Consider the following 22,035-nt stretch of genomic DNA (forward strand, 5'->3'; position numbering starts at 1 on the left):
TCCCATCGCCCCGTATTTTGTGATGATGGGTCGGTCGGTCGGGCAAAAAAAAAAAAAGGAAAAAACACTTGGGTTCCAGAGAAGGCCGGGCTGCTAAGTAAGAAAGCCTGATTACAAAGTCAACTAGAAAACGTGGTCTTTTCGTTCGTTATTCCTTATCAAATGTCGAAACAGTCTTTAAATAACGTAGTATCGATGTTTATTAAAGACAAAGACATCATATACCAATCGTTGTTAATAAAACAAGATCGAGTGCTTGTAAATTGAAGTACTTGCTTCTTTAAGTGCATCTGTCACAGTGAGCCGACCAGAGCCGTGAAAATTAAAATAACCGATTTCGACGAAAGTTGGTGTGGTTGAAGTACTTCTTATGGCCATTAACGTGACACAGTTTAAAATTTGTCAGACCTTTATATGACAAAAAAAGTGAAGGTCAAAGGTCAAGCCTAAACTGTAGGCGATTTATCGCCTTCAAAAAAGCAAATATTGACAATTTTTAAACATTTTTTTTACAACTCCAAGACGCAAGGAATCAAAATAAAGTTAATAGCAGTGAAGAATAATGCAAACTGAATAAGACTATGTAAGAATTTATTTTGTATCTGAGGAATTTCATTTTCATAACCTTCGTGAATAACGTGTCCTAGTTGGTTGGTGTTTTTTGCCTTAAAAGTGGTGTTTTTTAAGATCTTTTAATTATGCATTCCAGCGTTCTATTAATAAAACGAATGCTCCGAGACAAAGATAAGGAGCTATATTTTAAGATAAAAAATAAAAATGCTCGGGCAATTTTGTTTTCTAGAAATTTTTCATAAGTACTTTTAGACTATTCAGCCAGCTTCGCGTTGCGTGACACTAAAGAAAACGGTGTTTGTTTCATTCGTGTGGAATATATTTATTTCGCTATAATGAGTATTCAGGCCTAAGGATGAGTAACATTATTTTATTATTTAGCAATACTTTTATAAGCGTGCCAAAAAGGTCCTTCGCACGTTTAAGGATGTGTCATTCAAAGTCTTCAAAAGGGTTTATAAACGACGAAATTATAAAGTCAATATTCAACAGACACCTCACCTCACGAAATTTATGCCTGCGGCCTTCAATTAATCCTTTACAATTTTCAGCTCTTTTTCGGTATTTTGTGCATATGTACTAAGGATAGATCTAGGAATGTAACAATCTTCCTTAAGTGGTTTACATAGTTATTGATATAATTACGGCGCGTGAGCCGCGGTTGTAAAGCGTGGGAACAAAGACCTCTCATTGGCTGAACTTGATTTTGCGTTTCGCAGCTAAATTTTACGATTGATAAAAGGAAAATGTTATTTGAATCCGTTTGTTAGTTATTTTCTAACCGAAAGGTAGCATATGCACAAGAAGTTTCTTAGATCTATATATTTTTCAACGATTTGACGGTGAATGCAGGAAAGAAAAGATGTTTTGTTCATTTGCGCGAGCGGCAAGCTCAATTCCTTGTGGCAATCGACAAGTGAGAGAAGGAAACGACGAACTTCTGCTGACTTCGCTGGAGACTTTGACAGCTCAACTTGAAACATGGAAAATTCAGGAAAAAGATTTACTTCTAAACAGAGCAGGTAACCGTTTTAAACGTAACAAGCCGACTGAATTGCCTTACTTTTGCACTTGAACTTCTCATAAATTAAACATCACTATTTACAAATTACCTGATATTAAAGTTTTAGACTATTTTATTCCTAGAATTGAACCCTGAACAAAAATTAAATTAGACATACTTGATATTATTTTAGGCATTCAAGATGTAAATGATGAACAAAAAAATGTCTTGACAATATGTTCGGCACATCGCTTTGAGCTTGCCAAGCACTGGAGACCTTCAACCGCTTGCTGTCATCCCGAACATACTCAAAGTACTCAGAAACGAAAGGTTTCAATTCCTGATAGATACATCACACCGGATATGGCGAAAGAAATCATGTTAATGTATGGTTTACACTGTATTATTGGATCCCGTAAGTGTTTCAAGTAGTATCTTGTAATTAATCTGTGTATATTTGTTCGGCGCCGTTACACTTGCCAATGTTTCATGCAACATGTCTCGCATTTTTGTTGCGCCTTTGCGACAAGTTCCAGGAGGCGTTACAAATGTAAAAAACTCGTGTAAGGTGTTACAGCGTTGTTGCTCGTTATTAAAAGAGGCTTTGATTCCTTTCGTGCAAGGCTTGCTACATCGTATACCGAAACATGTCCATTTGAGTGGATGTCACGGAAGTTATTTTTGCGTGTAATCTATCGCAGCGAGACAAGTTGCAAGACAACTCGCCTCGTGCCACCGTGCCCGAAAGTTGCATACGGTAAACCAGCAACCCCCGGGGGGGGGGACTCCCATATCAAACAGACAGGGATGCTCCTCGGAAATTTTGAATTAAACCCCGAAAGGAGACCAATCTGGGCGTTACTCACTCTTCTTTGACCCCTAAAAGATACCTTTTTAAAACATTTTTAAACTAAGAGTCCAAAATCCGAAATTTACACCCGCAGGCGAGACGACGAGCATCCCAGTCTCTTTGATATGGGAGTCCCCCCCCCCCCCCAACCCCCGGGCCAGCAACGCAGGGGAAAGCAGAACAAAATAATGTCTCTTTTTTGCCAGACACTGATTTATTGTCAGTTCGCTCACTACACGCGCTCTCTCCCTAAACTTCTTTATTCACCTATATACATTCTTCACACACTTTAGGGGGTTGGGGTTAGGTGCGGGGGGGTACTACTTTTTTATAATTGTATGCTATGACGGTAGTTGCCAGTAGGTGGTGTCGAGTTTGTAAGGGGAATAGGGTCCCTAACTATGTATAAACATTTCTGCTTTTATCAATGTTGAGGCGTGTTGTGTTATCTGTTAGGGGACTGGGATCAAACATAAGACCACATGGTCTAACTATCCAACCAGGCGTAGTAAAAAAGATCAATATCGTCGAATTTTCTTCACAATCTGGCATTTTTTAATGCTAGCTTGACATTCTGCATGGAGGAAAGGAGATGTTATACAGTTTCTTCTCTGATCTTTGGGAAGGTAGATTTAGGTTAGATTGAGAGTGTGCTATCATTCGCGGAATTAAAGGAAGCGTAAACAACGCATGTACCGCCACCCTTATGTTTTTGGTCAACGAACTTAAACATCTATCCGTTTATGTGAAATATGAATCTTATACCCGTAATTTGTATACATATCATAGGTGTGTGCCGTCAGTGTCGGGAAAAGCACGCTTGTTATCTGAAACAATTTAAGTCTTCACAGCAGCCATCTTCAGAGAATATTGCAGCTAAGAGTATCACACCCCGTAAAAGGTTTCCTATTCCACCTGAAGTGTTAAGCAGCCCGTCTGGTATGGAAGATTCTTTAATAAGCGATGAAGATTACAAACAACCACTTACACCAGCCACTGCAAAAACAGCCTACAACCAGTATGTGTACAAATTACATGAAGCGACTGGGATAAGTGAGCCATTTAGACATCTGGATTCTGTTCTTATGAAAGAGTGGAACGATTTGCACCCTCGTACTCAACATCATTATGCATCGTTCGCTAAACAAGGAGTAAGACCAGTTTTGGAATCAATTGCCCCTGGCCAAGGTGAAGAGCTTTGGAATTACTTGAAAAACAGTTCAATAATGGGTCTTGGCAACAACGATAACGACGATGAAGATGAAGAACTTTCTCTTAACACCCTCTCGGACAGCACTTTACGGAATCTCATTGATGCCTATAACAATGCACAGTCTTCAAAATCGAGAAAAGAAATTCTGTCAATATTTGCCCAAAATTTTACGAGAAAGCAATTGAAAGACCTTATTCCTGGTTTGACAGATTTCCGTATAAAGGAGGCTAGAAAGCATTGTAAAGAACATGGACCAGGCATTGCAGTGCCTACAGCTCCAATTCACAGGTTCTACCTCAGTGAAAACAAAGTTGACCACACTTTAAGGTTCATAACAAGCGACATGATTTCGCAAGACACAGCATACGGTACTTCCAAAATTAAACTTGAAAGTGGAGTGGAACTAGTGGTTCCAAAACCAATACGAAAATTGATTCCAGCGCGAATCATCGCCCAGTACACGAAGATTTGTGACGAAAGTGGATTTAAACCGGCCAGTGTAAGAACTTTGTTCAGAATTCTTGAAGTCTGCCCCGCATCGACAAGAAAATCTCTTCAAGGTCTGGACAACTACACTGCGGACGGATCAGAGGCATTTGAAAATTTAGAAGAAGTTATCAGCAAGCTCTATGACGGAGGAATGCCCGATAGTAAGGCTGACAGGCTGCGTTCATTGGCCCTATCTTGCAAACGTTACCTTAAGCAGGACTACAGCACACATGTCGTGAACGATTCAACAAGCGACAATTTCTCTGTGTCTCCTGACCATTGTCGATTCTTTGCACTAAGCGACCCTAAGAAAGAACAATTGAAGCAGAGCTGTACACATAGCCACTTACTCGAGTGTGATAGGTGCCAGGAACTACGTGATCTATTTTTGTCGTTAGAGGAGGAAATAGGAAAGATCTCTGAGCAGTGCACCATGGCTAGTGACGACATATGTGATCTTCGTTTCCTGCTGGATGACAGTAAAGACAAGATAGAACAATGGAAAGCTCACATTTTGAGAAGTGTGAATCAAGAGGAGGGAAAGCAGGAGGTCCTTGATCAGTTACAACCTACTGAAGCCCTTTTGGTGGAAGATTGGGCGATGAAATTTTTGCCACTGCACTTCAGGGAAAAATCAGCTGAGTTCTATGGAAAGCGTGGTATCAACTGGCATGTCACAGCAGTGATACGAAAAACACAAGAATGCTCATTATCAGTATACGTTTTTGTCCATGTCTTCGACAGTTGCGATCAGAACCAGATCACAGTGGCTTCAATTACCCAGAACACGCTCTTTACACTTAAAGAGCTGTATCCGGAGCTAACAGGAGTTTATCTAAGATCAGACAACGCCGGTTGTTATCACGGGGGATATCTTTTGACAAGCCTCCCCAGTATTGGTCATGAAACTGGCATCAGAGTCATTGGCTATGATTTCAGCGAAGCTCAACATGGCAAAGATATATGCGATCGAAAGACAGCGACAATGAGGCAACATGCAAGACGCTTTGTGGCAGAGACGAAGACCGACATTCTGACAGCGCGTGATCTAAAAAAGGCCCTGGAAAGTAATGGTGGAGTGAAGGGATGCCGAGTGAGCGTCGCAGAAATGCCACAGCGATCCAGCCAAATTGACGTGAAAAACGTGAAAATAAAAGGAATTAGTCAGATTCACAACATTCGTTACGAAGAAGGTGGCATGCGCTTTTGGAAGGCGTTTGACATTGGAAAAGGAGAACGCATGTTACAAGACGATATGCCATCAATTGAAATTCCAAAGGTTAAGGTACTACAGGCCTTTCCGGAAACATGCCGTTCCAGCGGAGCAATGGCAGGGAGTGCCAAACACACTGAAGGGGAAACGGCATCTCCTACAGGTACTGAAGAAGTTGAAACGGATACGTTATTTGAATGCCCTATTGACGGGTGTATCTGCTCTTTCGATACTGAAACAGAGCTCCAGAGGCACCTAGATTTCGGTAATCACGTTCGTCGCTTACATAGGGAGTCTCAGTTTGATCACATAAGGCGTCGCTATGCTGATATGATAAATGACGAACTGTCAAAGCCACTTTTCGCCGCTAACTTTTCATGTGAGTCTGAGCAGAGTGGACAGGGGGTCAACAATATTACCATGGGATGGGCATTAAAAACACACAAGTCTGCCCGGTTTTCTGAAACCGTTAAAGCGTATCTTAATGACAGATTCCTTATTGGCGAGGAAACAGGAAATAAGGCATCGCCAACTTAAGTTGCTCGGGAAATGCGCAGAGAACGAGATGTTAAGGGTAATCGTCTATTTGTTGGAAGTGACTGTCTCCAGTTCTCAACAGATTGCATCATACTTTTCCCGTCTTGCAACAGCAAAAAAGAAACACGGTTCTTTAAACGCAGCTGCCAGTCTGGAGGAGGTAGAAGAATTTTTGGATGAAGAGCAGATGCAGGAATGCGAAGAGGACATCACACGTAGAAAGAAGGTTGTTTTTGGCAGCCTGAATTTGGAGCATCCCATCACCTACAAGTCCTACAACCTGTGCAAGTTAGCTGCAGATGGGAAACTAGAAAAGAAATTCAGTATTGCTGATCTGAAAGACATCTGCGACTTACTTGACATAGACACTGAGAACTTTAAGCGTCGTAAAGCCCCGTACAAGGATGCTTTAACAAATGTTTTAAGTTGTTGTACTTGCAATAGGAAGTAACATGGAATGGAGTACTATGATGTTGGACTATTTTGGCCACATTCTGTCTAAGAAGCTTAGAGTTTAGTTCAGCTAGGTACGTATTATTTAAGACATGCACGATGGCGACAACAAAGTTGCATATTGTGCTCGCTGACGTCAATTTTCGCCATTATTCAGATTGTTTTTCAATTTTCCAATAGTCCAGTGTTTTAGATACGAAGTATGACCAAAACATTAACACATTTCCGCATATTGACCCCACCCTATCGATCATACCCTCATGGTTTAATTTTCGCCTTCAAAAGATTTTAAAAATTAATTTCAGTTTCTTTTAAAACTATTTCAGGCTTTTTGTACGTAAAACTTATTTTTCATTTTTTATTCATTTTTGCAAATTTCTAGATATTTTCTAACAATCTTAAATTTTGAAAGTGAAGATTTTGAAGTTGATGACGTCATTTTGACGTTATATGACGTCACTGCTAAAACGTTACCACAATCAACCTACGAGGTTTAGGGCGCTTAGCATTCCAAAAAAGTTTCTACGCAATAGCTTAATTACTTTTGAAAGTAAAGAGGAGGCTCTTTCTGCCTCCCCCTCCCCACCCCCTCCCCCTCGCCTTACCGATTCAAAACACTCAGGTTTTCAACGTTATTTGCAAAAAAAGTAAGAGAAATGATGAAACAGTGTGATTGTGACAGTAAATGTCTTGTCAAACGTTATGGTTTTTTAAATCTCATTTAAAACTTCTCACCGACAACAGGTTGTTAAAACATTAAAAATACCCATTTTTTTACAAAATAGAGGTAGAAGAAGCAGCGCATGAGATCCATAATATGCAATTGCCCAATAAGTTCTTCACAGCTTTTTAAAGCTGGGGCCATCTTCTTTACATCCATATATGAATGGAAGCCCAAAATTGCTGGAGCATGGAGAAGTGGCATTTTAAAAAAAGTGAAAATATGCTGGTGTCTGACAATTAAAATAGATACTCACTTTTGACCACCCCTGAATATTTTACCTTGATATGGCAGGCAATTTTAATGATATTGCCTAAGAGCATATACCACCCCCTTTCCATATATTGCCAAAGAAGGATGCCTTCTTTTTATCACTTCATGAAAATAAATAATAAAATATGCATTATTTTTGTTATTTTTGAAGATAAAATTTTGTCCTCGGATCACGGAAAAAAGGCTGCCCAATTTCTTGGCTTATTAAAAGCAGCTAGTCAAACTTTTATGCTCATTGTGATCGGCACATGTAATGCTATCATTCCACAAAAAATAGTGGGAATCAAGGATTTCGAATTTCATAACCTCCATACATAGATGGTCGGTTTTCTGTGACAGATGCACTTAACTAGTGAATCTGGAATTTTTTTTATTTTTTTACTTTTCGAAAAAATGGATCGGTCGGGCGATGGGAAACGAAACATTTTATTGGGATGGCCTAAGTGTGTTATATTTTACAGATGATACCCTCCAAGTAATATTTCCCAGTTTTTAACCTGCGATTTAGGTTCGCCGTTGAAAAGACCATGAGTGAACATTTTCTCGAAGATCACAGTTTTCCTCGGGCATCACTCATATACTCATATATGAAATATTTTAAGGAATTTTACTCTTAACCATATTTTAAATTTTTTATACATTTTTTTTGTCATTATCAGGTTTAAGATTTTTAAATATTTTTTCATATCTATTTTGTAAATTTCAATTAACCGCAGGTCCACATCAGCCTTATGCTGCCTTATTCCGACCTGCGTAAACAAATAAATGATGTATGTATGTATGAACAGATAATGTGAGTAGGCCTTTCTCGATTATGCTAGCATTTTTTTCGGCATTTTTTGGGAAAACGAGCATTTTTTTTCGTTTTTTCTTGAAAAAGAATTGCTAGCATTTTCTGTCATTTTTCATTACTGTGATCCAGATTTCAGCACTCAGAACTCAGCAGGATAAATAATCCTAAAGTTTCACAGTTTTGATTACTTAATTTGATTGTTTTCTGTCTGTTTCGACTGTTTGTGCGTTGTGTTACTTCACGGTGTACTTGTGTTGTGTTACTTACGTGTGTGTGTGTGTTTTTTTTAAAAAAAATTTAAAAAAAATTTAATATTTTTTTTATTTCTTATTTTTATAAACAAACAATTATTAAGTATCACCTGTTGTTGATATGAGCATATAATGTAAGAGTTAAGCGCGAAGTTCCTTCACGGCTCTAACAGCCGGAGAAGAAGCCTGTTTACAGTTAGCGGGGGATTTATAGAAGCCTATATAGTGACTTGTAGAAAATTATTTAGAGTTTACATTGCACTGTATATCAACCGTGGTGGTCAAGCCAAATCGAATTGCATTGCTGAAATACCGAAAATACTAGGGGCGAAAATAGTCTCCCTCGCGCGCAGCCGGCAGTCGTTTTCAGTGTCGTCACGCAACGTTGCGTGACGACACTAACAACGGCTGCGAGGGACACAAGGGCGAAAAATACGCATGTTGTCCTTGCAAGGTCGTCTAAAAAATAAACCTGAAGACCGCATTTCCCGAGAAAAGCGAACAGGTATATGTCGCAAAAATAATTTGTCTAATGACATGTGGTATTTCGCTTATCGACCGGTTTGCATGCCTAGAATACCTTTTTGCTCGAGCCTGATCACGTGACCAGTTCAGGGGCTCTTTTTGAGTGAGAAGGACAGTGAGAAGTTTTTGATCGAAATTTCTCCGGCCTGTGTCGCGCGCTTGTTCCTCTTTTGAGGTAAGAGTTTAATATTTAGATAGGAGCATCATTTTTTATAGAGCTCCCTTCTGAAAGTAGGAATTTAAACCTGCTTGTCGCTGTAATTATTTGGTGTGGTACGCTTGACAACAAACTCGATGGATCGTCTGCCATTTTGAAATAGGGCGAACTTTCCAACATCTAATCTAAATCAGTATGCTTAATATGGTTTTTGCGTCTTAATAAACTCAAGTATGTAGTGTTCTTCGACCAGAAGCTATTTTATCTTCAGCGGTTTCTCTTGGAAATGGCTAACTGACCGTTTAATAGAACAGCTGTGACAAAAGCTGTATAAAAGGGGTTGCCGTAAAACCAGGAATGCCGGAAACCCGGAAAACCGGAATGCCGGAAATCCGGATAAGAAAGCCCGGAATCCTAAAACCCGGAATGACCTTTTTGTGTACGCCTTTTTCAAGATAAGTACGTGGAAATATGTTATATTTTTGGAAATTGGAAGTTTGTTAAGAGTTGCCAATTACGTTGCGAGTTAGCAAATCAAATTGTCAATTTCAATACAAAGTTCCCAACTTCGGCCCGACTGAACTTCGCAATTTAGCTAGTAGGAAGAAACAAAACATGTTGTTTCAAAGTCATGGCGATATCTGAACTCAATGATTTTAAAGGAAACAAGTTGCGGCGGGAAAATTCCAGCGATTCTTGCGGCTCAAGTTGCAAAATACTTATTTTGAACAAATAGTCGACGTCAATAAAAACCTATACATTGTTTTTAACTTGTGCAGATTAAAACCTTCTGTAGTTATGTTATCAAAAAGGGCTTTGCTACGCTTCACTGTTGGAAAGTAGCCATAAAAATAAAAATATAAAAGGTTCCAAAACTTTCAATTAATGTTCAGCTTTGTTCAGCAAGCCGTAAACATGTTGGCGTGACAAATTAGTCGTCCCTGTCGCCTCGCTTCGGCTTCGATTAAAATCAACTTAACGTAAAGATGGGTAAACCATGCATCCAGTTTCATCTGGCTTACAAACGCAAAAGACTTGAAAATTAAGATTATACCTCGCACAAAGTGTAAAAAATATATTTTTGTACAAAAAAGGAAAATTTGACCAAATTTATGCCTGCACAAAATTTATATTTCGGCAAATTATTGCGTGATCGCTGGTGCGAAACGTTGTCTGACACTACAACTTTATTATTGCTTCTATCATCAAGCGAAAAATATCGACAGCGTTTCCCTTGTAAAAATTTTACCGCGATCGCGCCGCAAACGCGCCGCGATTCGCGCCGCGTATCGCGGCGCGTTTTTGGCCGCCACGATTGGCGCGATCACGCCGCGATTGAGCTTGGATCGCGCCGCGATTCGCGCCGCGATCGGCTTGGATCGCGCCGCGATTCGTGCCGCGATCGGCTTGGATCGCGCCGCGATTCGTGCCGCGTTTTTGGCCGCCGCGATTGGCGCGATCGCGCCGCGATTGAGCTTAGATCGCACCGCGATTCGCGCCGCGATCGGCTTGGATCGCACCGCGTTTTTGGCCGCCGCGATTCTCGCATCGCGGCGCGATGGGTCGGGAATCGCGCCGCGATTTGGCTTGAATCGCGCCGCGATCGCGCCTAAATCTATAAATTTAAAAACAATTATCTTGGCGTTTTGCATACCGACAAAACAAACACACAGACTGTATCGAAGCAACATCATTTATTTACAGAAGCTTACAGAAAAAGACGGCCAGTTTCGCTGCCGAGCACAATTAAATTTCGCAAAGCCGGAGAGCGTGATTGAGTCTTTAGTTTACAAGCAAATAAGTGAACAGTTCTTCTGTAAAATGTGAACAACACATAAATAACGGCAACTAACCTTTTACTCGTGCTCAAGCGAAAGAAGATGCAATGATGTGATCTACCAAACGAGCGAACTATCTCTTGCATCTGCGAAGTAGCCGAACCGTTAAGTCCCAAGCATCAACAGGTCCAACTTTGCATTGAATGGTCCTTACCGTCAAAATGTTTTCCTCTTTCCACTGTTCGAGTTTTGCATTTTTTTTATATTCACAGTTTAGCTGTAGTTCAGTCAACAAAGTCCATGACGAAGCGACGAAGCGCTAGCTGTTGAAATTATAAACAAGCAGTCGCTCGAATTAACAAAACAAATTCGAGCAGTTTTCACAGAGACGCTTTTCCCTCAAGTTAGGTCGCTTCTTAGACTTTCTCAAAGTCCTTCTACGCGCGGTTTAGGTATGTCGCGTACGAAGGAACAGAAATCGTTTCCTGGCTCGGTTTCGCAGACGCTATTTTTCGGCGGAGAGAAGCGACGGCCGGAAATGCGTCTGCTCTCGCAGGCTAGAGTTGACCCCGCGCTCGCTACTTTCCGCCATCACAAACAAGAATCCTTGAAACTTGACTCTTGTTAGAAAAGTCACGCGCTCACAGAAACACCGCCCCCTGATAATTGATACCTCTTGCTTTTGGCGGGAAACTTGATTCAAAATCCTTCAAGCGGGACAAGTCGCCCTCTCGCGACTTCGTCACTCGCGGTCGTCGCTTCGCGACGCGTGGCTCGCTTCGCTCGCCAATAGAGGGCGACTTGGTGCAAGTCTAGTCGCTTCTAAACTCTTGTTATTAACAGAAGCAGCTAAAAAAGAACACATTTTTCCAGTCCTGATTGTGAAGAGAAAACATACCAACTTTCTCGAAATAAAATTTCTTTTCTGCTTGGGATGGCGTAGCGATCATGATTGCGTGTACTATGCACTACGTGACCTAACTCAGCCAATCGTAACGCTCAGTTCACGACACCTTGCGACAAAAGGCGGGAAAGGACTTCGATGTGTGTGGTCTACGATCGTGGTCTACGGGAAGGTAAATATAAAGCTCTAAAAAAAGCTCATTCTGACAGCCTCTTCGGAGCCACAATTAAATTAAATGCCATATAGAGGATTTTTCAATGCAAAAAACGCAATTGCAGCGAATTCCTGATTGTATTTGCATTTGAAGAAAATGGCCGACAGAAATTTGTCATTGGATTGCTCAAAGGAATTAAAGATGAATTACAGTCCGTACTGCGCAATCTCGGCTGCAATGTTTATGTGAGCCTCACAAACAAAGCAAAACTAACAATTACGTGACAAACTTACCTGTTTCTTCATTAATAACGCCAGATATCCTTGCAGAACAAATAATAACAAGTAGAAGAACCTTGACGCTATTTCAAACCGACGTTTCAGCTCATCGGAAATTCTTGAACGAAGCGAACTGTAATGGCGGACTAAAAACACTTCATGTATGCTGTCAACGAAGTGCAACGTTTTAACGAATTCAAAACAAAAACGAAAACAAACCCCGAGTCTGCGCAGTACGGACTGGAAATCAGCTTTAAGGCTCCTCAAAGATAAAAAAAGAAAGAAACAAAGTGTTTGAAAAGATTAAAAAACGGACTGTTAAGAAATAAAAATTCTTATCTTTTAAATTATCTTTACTCATTATCACGCGCCGCTTTGTCGCGCCAGTTCGTCTAGACTAAAACTAAATAAAACTTTTCTCGTGGGAATCACGTCCTCACGGCTCACCGTCACGTAATAAAATGTTTTTCGACATTTTAAATCAAACTAGTTTTATAACTACTTTGATTAGTACTTAAAGTTTATTTCATCAATACAAGTCATGATTTGCGTTACGACCACAGCATGATTTGTGAGAGTTTCAAAGCATATTGACTTTCTCCCGGTGATCGAGAAGTGAGTTCTCGCCGGGAACACTTCCCGAGATTTATTCCAGCCCCCCAAATCGCGGTGCGGTGGTTATCAATCGCGCCGCGATCGCACTCATCACGCCACGATCGCGACTATCGCGGCAATCGCGGCGCGATCGCGACATTCGCGGCGGGATCGCAACTATCGCGGCGCGTTCGCGTTCATTTACAATCGCGTCGCGATGACAACAAATCGCGGCGCGATCGCGTCAAGTCGCGGCGCGATCGCGTCAGTCGCGGCGCGATCGCAACATTCGCGGCGCGATCGCGGTAAAATTTTTACAAGGGTTGATACTCATTTTCGAAAAGACGTGTTCATGCTTAGATGCAATAGACCAGGCATAACTAATCGATGATCAATGACATCAATTGGTAATCAATGAGTAATCGATGGGTAATCAGTTGATTAGTCATTGATTATTGGCGATGATCAATGAGTAATAGATAAGTAATCGAAGCCCAAAAATTTTGTGGCCTATCGATTACTCATTGATGTTATTGATTACTCATCGATGACCCATCGATTAATCATCAACTATCATACTGCACACATAAGACACATTCCTTGCTTTCTTGTACCATTTCTTGTGATTTTTTTTTCTCCATGTTAGTCATATTTTGCTTTATAACTGGCATTCTTGTTGACGAAATTACGCCCTCACTAAAGGCCGGCATATCAAGACGTGAAGGGCTAAGAACAAATACAGATGATATTTCAATATTTCACTTTACCCAACTCTTTATATAATAACAAAACAATTGAACAGAAAAACCAACCAGTCTGGAAATGAAACTAACAAGTACGAAGACAAGAATCGACTACATGGTTATAGATTTTGGTCGGTGGATGTTTGTCAGCAAAGTAAAACTGCTTCGGCTTAGGGAGACAGCCATCATAAGCACTTACATTACGCACCGTAACAGCTGCAAGCACTTTTACTTTCTGTACTTTTTTCACATGTTACCATGATATTGTTAGATTGTTATAGCGTGTTATACTTTTACAAGTTCCGGTTTTCAACCACGAGACTATATCCATGAGTAATCAATGCAATCAATGACTAATCGATGCAATCGATGACTAATCAATGGCCGAAAATTTTGTGGCCTATCGATTAGTCATCGATTACTCATTGATCATCGGCAATAATCAATGACTAATCAACTGATTACCCATCGATTACTCATTGATTAATCATTGATTTCATTGATGTCATTGATGTCATCGATTAGTTATGCCTGGAATAGACGGTATATGAATGTAATGCTTCTACTCACTATCAGTCAGAACATCGATCATTGTGCGTTTTCGTCGAACAAATATTTGTGCAACTTGAGCCGCAAGAATCACTGGAATATTCCTGCGGCAACTTGTTTTCTTTAAAATCATTGAGTCATCATTGATATCGCCATGTCTTTGAAACAACATGTTTTGTTTCTTCCTACTAGCTAAATTGCGAAGTTCAGTCGGGCCGAAGTTGGGAACTTTGTATTGAAATTGACAATTTGATTTGCTAACTCGCAACGTAATTGGCAACTTGTAACAAACTTCCAATTTCCCAAAAATATAACATATTTCCACATATTTATCTTGAAAAAGGCGTACACAAAAAGGTCATTCCAGGTTTTAGGATTCCGGGCTTTCTTATCCGAATTTCCGGCATTCCGGTTTTCCGGGTTTTCGGCATTCTGGGGTTTAGGACAACCCATATAGAAGGAACTGAAGGGGTAAAATGGGAACTGGGATTTTGGCAAATTTTCTTTGGGAAAAAGGGATTTGGGTCACTGGGATTTGGTTACTATGTACTGGGACTGGCATTTGGTCATTGGAAATAGGAATCACAGACAGAAAAACATTATAACATAGCTAGCAGAGCCGCGCAATCAAATTCAGTATACGTAAGCGTGCTCAAAATCCCGATGGAGCACGCTGATGACGTAATCGACAAGTGAAAATCTCACTGAGTAAAGCCCATACGCTGCGGGTGTTTTGCTAAAGCGATGACATATTATCTTCGGAATATGAAAAGTGAATCCTGAATACGAGCTACAAGGTAAGCTGTTTCTTATTACGAGACGGAGAGCGAAAGAGAAAATAAATTCGATTTTGCTGTCAAAGTTGTTTGTGTGCTTTCCTTCATTCAAACAACAACAACTAAAACGTGCGAGTCTCGAAGGACGAAAATCATTTTTTTACGGCCCTAACGTGGAAGAATGGGCCTATCATGAATGACAACAGCTCGATGGCACTAAAACCTAGCTGCCTGACGAAAGTTTTCGCGTTTTAAGCATTACACCAAAGCGTCTACGGCTCTGTGGTGATTTTGCTGCTTGGGAAAAATTAACTTCATCGGGCGCTTCATTCAACTACCGTTTTCAAAAATAAATGTTTATTTACATCAATTACAAATAAAATCGGTCCACAAAAATACTTAAAACTAAGCATGGAGTTCTTTGACTCTTTTAACCCTTGGAATCTGTCAGGCTGTTCGAGGTTGTTTTGTTTTATTTTTTTTCCATGCGGGAGTAAACATTTTAATTTTAATTCAGCGAAAACTAGCCTCAGAATCAACTGCAGTATTTGCTGTTGTCGTCATTTTTTCCTTCGCTCTGCCACCGTATAAACTTAGTCAATTTATCAGCCATTTGACACAAACTGCTCCAATCGTGTAAACTTGTACATGTGTAATTTATTGCTCGACCGCTAAGTTTATGTTCTCACACTGCACACAATAAACACAGTTTATTTTTCCCGCGGACGGTTTTGATGCACAATTCCACCGGCAATGTTATAAAACAATTGGTTCATGCTTTTAGCTGTGCTCCATCGAGTTATGGAGCACTAGGGAAGTTTAGAGAGCACTCAAGAAGCAAGAGTTGCCCTCGGCTATCTCCTTGGGCAACTCTTCCGCTTCTTTCGTCCTCTCCAAACTTCCCGCGTGCTCCATAACTCGATGGAGCACGCTAAAGCATGAACCAATTGTTAAATAAAACTGGGACTGGGATTTTGAAATTTTGGGAAAACAATAGGTTGGGAAATGGAATTTGGGCAAAATTTGGGCTGGGAAAATGGGATTTATACCCCCCCCCCCCCTTTCAGACCCTCTGTTTACCATTCAGCTATCTATTGCAGCTATCAGTGGAATTAATTTCTGTTAAAAATTGTACCAACATGTGTAGAGATCCTACAGAACTAGCAGTGAATAAAATTGTACAAACTTACACTGGTGAGAGGCCCTACAATCAAACATCCTTGGTTCCAAAAGTGTGTTCAAGCTAAAGCAACCCACTAAAAACACCTAAGAACCTGTCCTACAGAGAAACCTTTCAGGTGTTCTAACTGTGACATGGCAGGGATTTTGTTACAACTTCAACTAAGCTTCGCAATGCACAGAAATTCACATACTAGGAACAGGGATGGTGCAGTGGTGAGAGCGCTCGCCTCCCACCAATGTGGCCCGGGTTCGGTGTCATATGTGGGTTAAGTTTGTTGTTGGTTCTTGTCCTTGCTCCGAGGGTTTTTCTCCGGGCTCTGCAGTTTTCCTCCCTCCACAAAAACCAACACTTCCAAATTCCAATTCGATTGGGAATTCAGCGCCCCACAAGCTTATAGCTTTAATCCTTACCGTGTCTAAATAGAAGTAATTTATTTTTTTTATTTTTATAACCCTAGGCTGCTTCTATTATGACATCGCACGAAAGGGTCCATACAAGTACTGACGCCAGTATACAAGGGGAGTATATTTGCCCCCACTGTACCAAGAGCTACAGATCCCTTAAAGGACTAGCAGTGCACATGCGAACACACACTGTTGAGAAGCCCTACAAATGTCCTCACTGTGATAAGTGTTTTAAAACAGCACGAAGCCAAAGAGAGCACACAAGAACACATACTGAAGGAATGCCTTATAAGTGTTCTCATTGTGACATGAGTTTTATTAGTAATTCAAATCTTGAAACACATAAAAGGACACACACTGGACAGAAACCTTTCAAGTGTTCTGACTGTGACCAGAGGTTTCGTAATGCTTCAAGTTTGGCAGGGCATAAATGGCTGCATACAACTACTGATGAAAGAACCAGAAAGAGTTACATTTGCCCCTATTGTCCCATGAGTTGCAGATGGTCTTCAGAACTTAAAGTGCATATGCGATCACACACTGGCGAGAAGCCCTACAAATGTCCTCAATGTGATAAATGTTTTACAACAAACTATGCTTGCAAAGTACACATGAGATTCCATACTGAAGAGAAGTCATTCAAGTGTTCCCACTGCAGTGAAAGTTTTAGTTCACCTTCAGCTCGGGCAAAACACAAAAGATCATTGCATAAAGAAGTCCACCAATGTTCACACTGTAAAATGAACTTTATAACTTCTGAGCAACTGGCAAATCATCTGAATACACACTCAGACGAGAAACCATACAAATGCCCTCAATGTGATGAATGTTTTTCAACAGGACACTCTCGCACAGTACACTTGAGATTCCATACTGAAAAAAAGGCATTTAAGTGTCCTCACTGCATTGAAAGTTTTAGTTTACGTTCAATTTGGGCAGCACACATAGAATCACTACATAAAGCTCAGCAAAATGTTTACCACTGTTCACAGTGTGGAAAGAGCTTTTTCTCTCCTAAAGAGCTGGCAGATCATTTGAATACGCACCCTGGTGAGAAACTGAACATTCATACAAATGGGAAGTTATACGAGTGTCCTCACTGCGGAGAGCGTTTCAGTTCACATTCAGCTTGCGAAGCACACAAAAGATCACTACATAAAGCTCAGCAATATGTTCACCACTGTTCACACTGTGAAAAGAGCTTTATAACGTCTCAACAACTGGCAGATCATCTGAATACACACTCTGGCAAGAGACCGTACAAATGTACTCACTGTGACAAGAGGTTTTTGACACAAAAAGGTTGCAAGGAGCACATGGGATTACACACAAGGCAAGATGTTAACCACTGTCCACACTGTGACAAGAGCTTTTTAAAACCTAAACTTCTGGCAGATCATTTGAATACACACTCTGGCGAGAGACCGTACAAATGTACGCACTGTGACAATAGATTTATGACACAAAAAGGTCGCAAGGAGCACATTAGAATGCACACAGGGCAGAATGTAAACTACTGTCCACACTGTGATAAGAGCTTTTTGTATCCTTACCTTCTTGTAGATCATTTAAATACACACTCTGGTGAAAAACCGTACAAATGTACTCACTGTGACAAGAGATTTATGTCACTTGTAGTTTGCAAGGAGCATATACGAATACACACAAGAAATAATGCTCATCACTGTCCACACTGTGACAAGAACTTTTTGTATCCTAAACGTCTGGCAGACCATTTGAATACACACTGTGGTGAGAAACCGTACAAATGTTCTCACTGTGACATGAGGTTTATGACACCAGCAGGTTGTGCCAAGCACATACAGATACACACAAAAGTGAATTCTTCTATCACAGAACATGAAAGAAGCCACAGTGATGCAAGCCAGTTCAAGTGTCCTCATTGTAACTTAACATTTGAGTTTGCTGACGTCTTTGCAGAACATAAAAGAACACATGTTGGCACCCTAGAAATTTCAACGTGAGGGTCGTAATGAAGTCTGTCAAATTACGGTAAGACTATTCCAACCAAGGTCACCTTTTTGCATATTGATAAATGAAAACTTCTGTTGTAAAAAATAGATTTGCAACAGATTACCAATCTAGCTAAGCAAGCTGCACACTACAGAAGCAATTTAATTATGACCTTTTTTATCATTTTAAGGCTCAAACACTATTGGTCAATTTGCAAAGAATTTGCTTGGGTGGCCTTGGTTGTCAGAGTAGTTGGACTGTACTTCAGTTCACACTGAAGGTCAAATGTGGCATTAATATCTTCATTAGCAATAATTAATTTATTTGTTTTACCTAAGACTTGTTTCTTATTCAATGTCGTCATGAAGTGTGCTGGGTTTTGAAAAAAAAAATGTCTATAATCAGGGTTCGTATGATCTTGAAAACTCTTTAAAACCATTAAATTTCAGGAGTTTCAAGGCCTTGAAAGTACCGGGACTTGAAATTAGTTTTCCGTCCTTGAAAGTCCTTGATTTTTATTGAACATCAAAAGGCTTCAAGGCAATGAGAAGGTCACTAAAATAAGCAATTTTTTTAGTACTTCAGCAAGCACATCAAGGCACAACAGACCTGAAATCATTGATTTGGGGTAAATTTTGTAAAACAAAGTCCTTGAAATTTCCAAGAATGGTCCTGGAAAGTCCTTGAAAAGTCCTTGAATTTGTGGCCTGAAAAAGTGTACAAATCCTGTATAATGTTTTAGCAGGTCTTAAAAAAGTGCATTCTGTTAAAAATAATTTAATGCAACAGCTTGTGAGAAGCTTTTTTTGATTGTCATGCCTGGGCTAAGCAGTTAAATAACAGAAAAATTCAATTTCATATTACATTTGCAGCTGTACAATAATATTCACACACAGGTGAAAAGCCCCACATGTACAGGTGACTACCCACTGTGGTGGCAATAATTAAAATGGTAAAAGGGTTATTAATCCTGTCTTTCAATCATATACAGCTATTTCAATTAACGTTGTCCGGATCAAAGCTTAAAGACAAGACTGAAAGGCAGTATGGGTAGAAGAAGAGGGCAACTGCACGTGCTGAATACTAAAATATATAATGACATGACAAACGCGAATTTGCACGTTTTCTATTTCTTCAGACATGTGAAACAAGGTGGTTTTAGCCACACTGAATTTAAGGAGAATTTTCAAAACTCAGAACCAAGCGACAGTGAAGGTAAAGCTACAGAAAGTCCTCCTGAGAGGAAAAAACAAACTCGTGAATTCTCCACGTGCGATGATGCTTAATGAAGCTTATATGCAAATTTGTAGTGAAAACCCAGAACGCCATACGGTCTTGCCTTTTAGCTTTAAGCTTTGACCCGACAACGTTTATTGAAATAGCTGTGAACAACATGCTACAAATGAACAAAAGATTGCTAGACTGAGCGAGACGTTTCAAGGTGGCAACTGTAAAAAAATTAGAATGTCGGTTTTTAAGAGTTAGCTCCATTTGCGTAGTCTATGTGCAACAAGCATGTGAAAAAAATTGCTTCTCAAAAGGAGACATGGCTTGCAAGGGCACAAAAAAGCCACTTCATGAGATTTTGCTGCATGGTTGTCCACTCAGCTGACCCAAGATGAATGTGGGACTACTCAAATCATAGTCTTGGTACCTTAGAGACAAATCCAGGCTTGTACTTAGCTATTTCATACTTGATTTTCATAAAAGGGGGAGTTTGGATGCAAGTGAAACAAGGCCCGCTGCCCTGTATTCAAACTTCTTTCACCCAAAATCACAGTTATTGCAACTTGCACAAGTCTGGTCAGCACGCGTACCTGCATGTACCAATATTATAGCCTGCGTAGCTCGTGGGATTTCGGGATTTATGGTGCCCAATTTATAGCGCAGGGTGAGATGAGTGCCCAGGGCGAGAGAAAAATCACGAGCGAAGCCCACATGCATGAGCAGCGAAGCCACAAGTGAAATTCCCCAATTTCCACACGGCTCCGCTCAATTCGCTCGCGGTGCCGTCTCTTCTGTACGCCATAAACAAAGCACTTGCACTCGGTCGCAAATCCCGTCAGCTACGCAGGCTACTATAGTGACGCTTTTGGACAGTAGAGTAAATATATTAAATTCAAAATGAGTCTTGAATTTTGATTAGACTTGTTTACACCCGCTTTCGGTGTTATGTGCATAGTGGCTTTCTGTCGATATCCATCTTTCTACATGCTAAACAAACAAGACGGATCGAAATCCACCAATCTCAGCCCACTAGCATGACCTTCTGAAATGAAACCGACACCGGTATGCATCGGTTTTGATTGGCTCATTTCAAACAGCGTGTCGAAAGACAATGCGGAAAGAAGATGTTGAAAGATGGAGGTAGAAAGATAGCTGTGCAGTAACACTGAAAGCAGGTGTAGTTATTAATTGTGGCTTGAAGACTCGTAAGGTACATAGTGTAAAGGTTAAAGGTATTTCTTAAAGCTCTAACCTCCAAACCGACTATAAATGGGATTTGACTATGTTCACCTTTATTCCTTTTTAAGGGTAGGATATTGAGAAAGAGTAAAATAATATGAACGTTATGAAAGTTTAGGTCCAAGTGATTTGCAGAGAGGTTGTATTCTTATGTAATCTAATTAATGGTCACAGTATATTTGTTGTAACATTTTTGTACTTATCTGTGAGAGAAACATAACTCAGTATTTGATATATAATTATAATTTATATTCAGTAGCAGCATTTGCCATCCATCCCGGCGAACCGGGATGGATGGCGCAGTTTTCTGGCCAGCCTCAAGAGTCCTCATAGGCCCGATGAGGATAAGTAAGTAAGTAGCAGCATTTGCAGTTTTTCAAATCCAGTGGCAGATGTAGGGGAGGGTCCAGGCCCCCATCTTATTTTCAACAAAACCAAGGCCTGTTGGGCTAAGAAAAGTTTTTTCAAGAGCAGACCCCCCTCTTATTCTTTGAGTCTGGATGATCGACCCCCCACTTACCTGAAGGTCTTGATCTGCCACTCAGTGAGATTTACATGTACAAACAACTCTCGCCTTGTGGGCACCTTGCTATTACAGACACCAAGTTATTACAGACAGGAGTTGAAGTCCCAGCGAATAAGAATTACTGAAAATAACTCTCTTAACTACGGACTTCCTTTTTAATGGATACTAAATGGTGGTCCTGAAGGTGTCCGTTATAGGGGGAGTTGACTGTAAATGTTGTTATAAATAGTTGGTATTCAGTCTCTACCATTGCTTACAGTATTACTGGATTTTTTTTTTTTTGGGGGGGGGGGAATTTTTTACTAAGGTTTTTTGTTTTGTCCTATTATTGCAGTTGAATCACCATAGTTTTTTTTAACAATTTGAATATTCTTGTCAAGAAAAAAACATTGTTCATTCTACTATGGTATTTTGTTGCTTTAAGTCAGAGTATGAAATTGATTAAAATTTTGTGTTAAAATTACAGAATTCCTATTTTATATGAGACATTCAGTTGGATACAGTCCTTAAGAATTATTTATAAATTTTACAAGTTAAGTTTAATAAAATATATTTTTTTTAAATATTAAAATGTTTTATACGTTTATATCTTAATTCTGTATAAGTTGTTTTGTATTAGGTGGGGGTACTTGGAATTTCAAGTGACGTTGTTGGA

At 40.1% G+C, this 22,035-nt stretch overlaps 2 protein-coding genes across 2 annotated transcripts; both read left to right on the forward strand.

The window, feature by feature from the left end:
- Positions 1 to 816: 816 nt before the first annotated feature.
- Positions 817 to 5,878, forward strand: LOC144633469 (uncharacterized). Its single transcript, XM_078492331.1, has 2 exons — positions 817 to 1,991; positions 3,216 to 5,878. Exons 1-2 carry the CDS (start codon positions 1,940 to 1,942, stop codon positions 5,876 to 5,878), a joined length of 2,715 nt encoding a protein of 904 aa, XP_078348457.1. The 5' UTR covers positions 817 to 1,939.
- Positions 5,879 to 8,990: 3,112 nt separating this feature from the next.
- Positions 8,991 to 21,909, forward strand: LOC144632409 (uncharacterized). The gene is made up of 2 exons (XM_078491059.1): positions 8,991 to 9,069; positions 16,468 to 21,909. Exon 2 carries the CDS (start codon positions 16,480 to 16,482, stop codon positions 18,397 to 18,399), a length of 1,920 nt encoding a protein of 639 aa, XP_078347185.1. The 5' UTR covers positions 8,991 to 9,069; positions 16,468 to 16,479; the 3' UTR covers positions 18,400 to 21,909.
- The last annotated feature ends 126 nt before the right edge of the window (positions 21,910 to 22,035 follow it).

Source organism: Oculina patagonica, chromosome 12, assembly GCF_052425735.1.
Source record: "Oculina patagonica isolate OP01 chromosome 12, crgOcupat, whole genome shotgun sequence".
NCBI lineage: Eukaryota > Metazoa > Cnidaria > Anthozoa > Scleractinia > Oculinidae > Oculina > Oculina patagonica.

Excerpts from the sequence above, each read along its gene's own strand:
- LOC144633469 (XM_078492331.1), top strand. The coding sequence starts at position 1,940 with ATGGCGAAAGAAATCATGTTAATGTATGGTTTACACTGTATTATTGGA. Across the intron at positions 1,992-3,215 it reads ACACTGTATTATTGGATCCC|GTGTGTGCCGTCAGTGTCGG; the intron begins GTAAGTGTTTCA and ends TACATATCATAG.
- LOC144632409 (XM_078491059.1), top strand. The coding sequence starts at position 16,480 with ATGACATCGCACGAAAGGGTCCATACAAGTACTGACGCCAGTATACAA.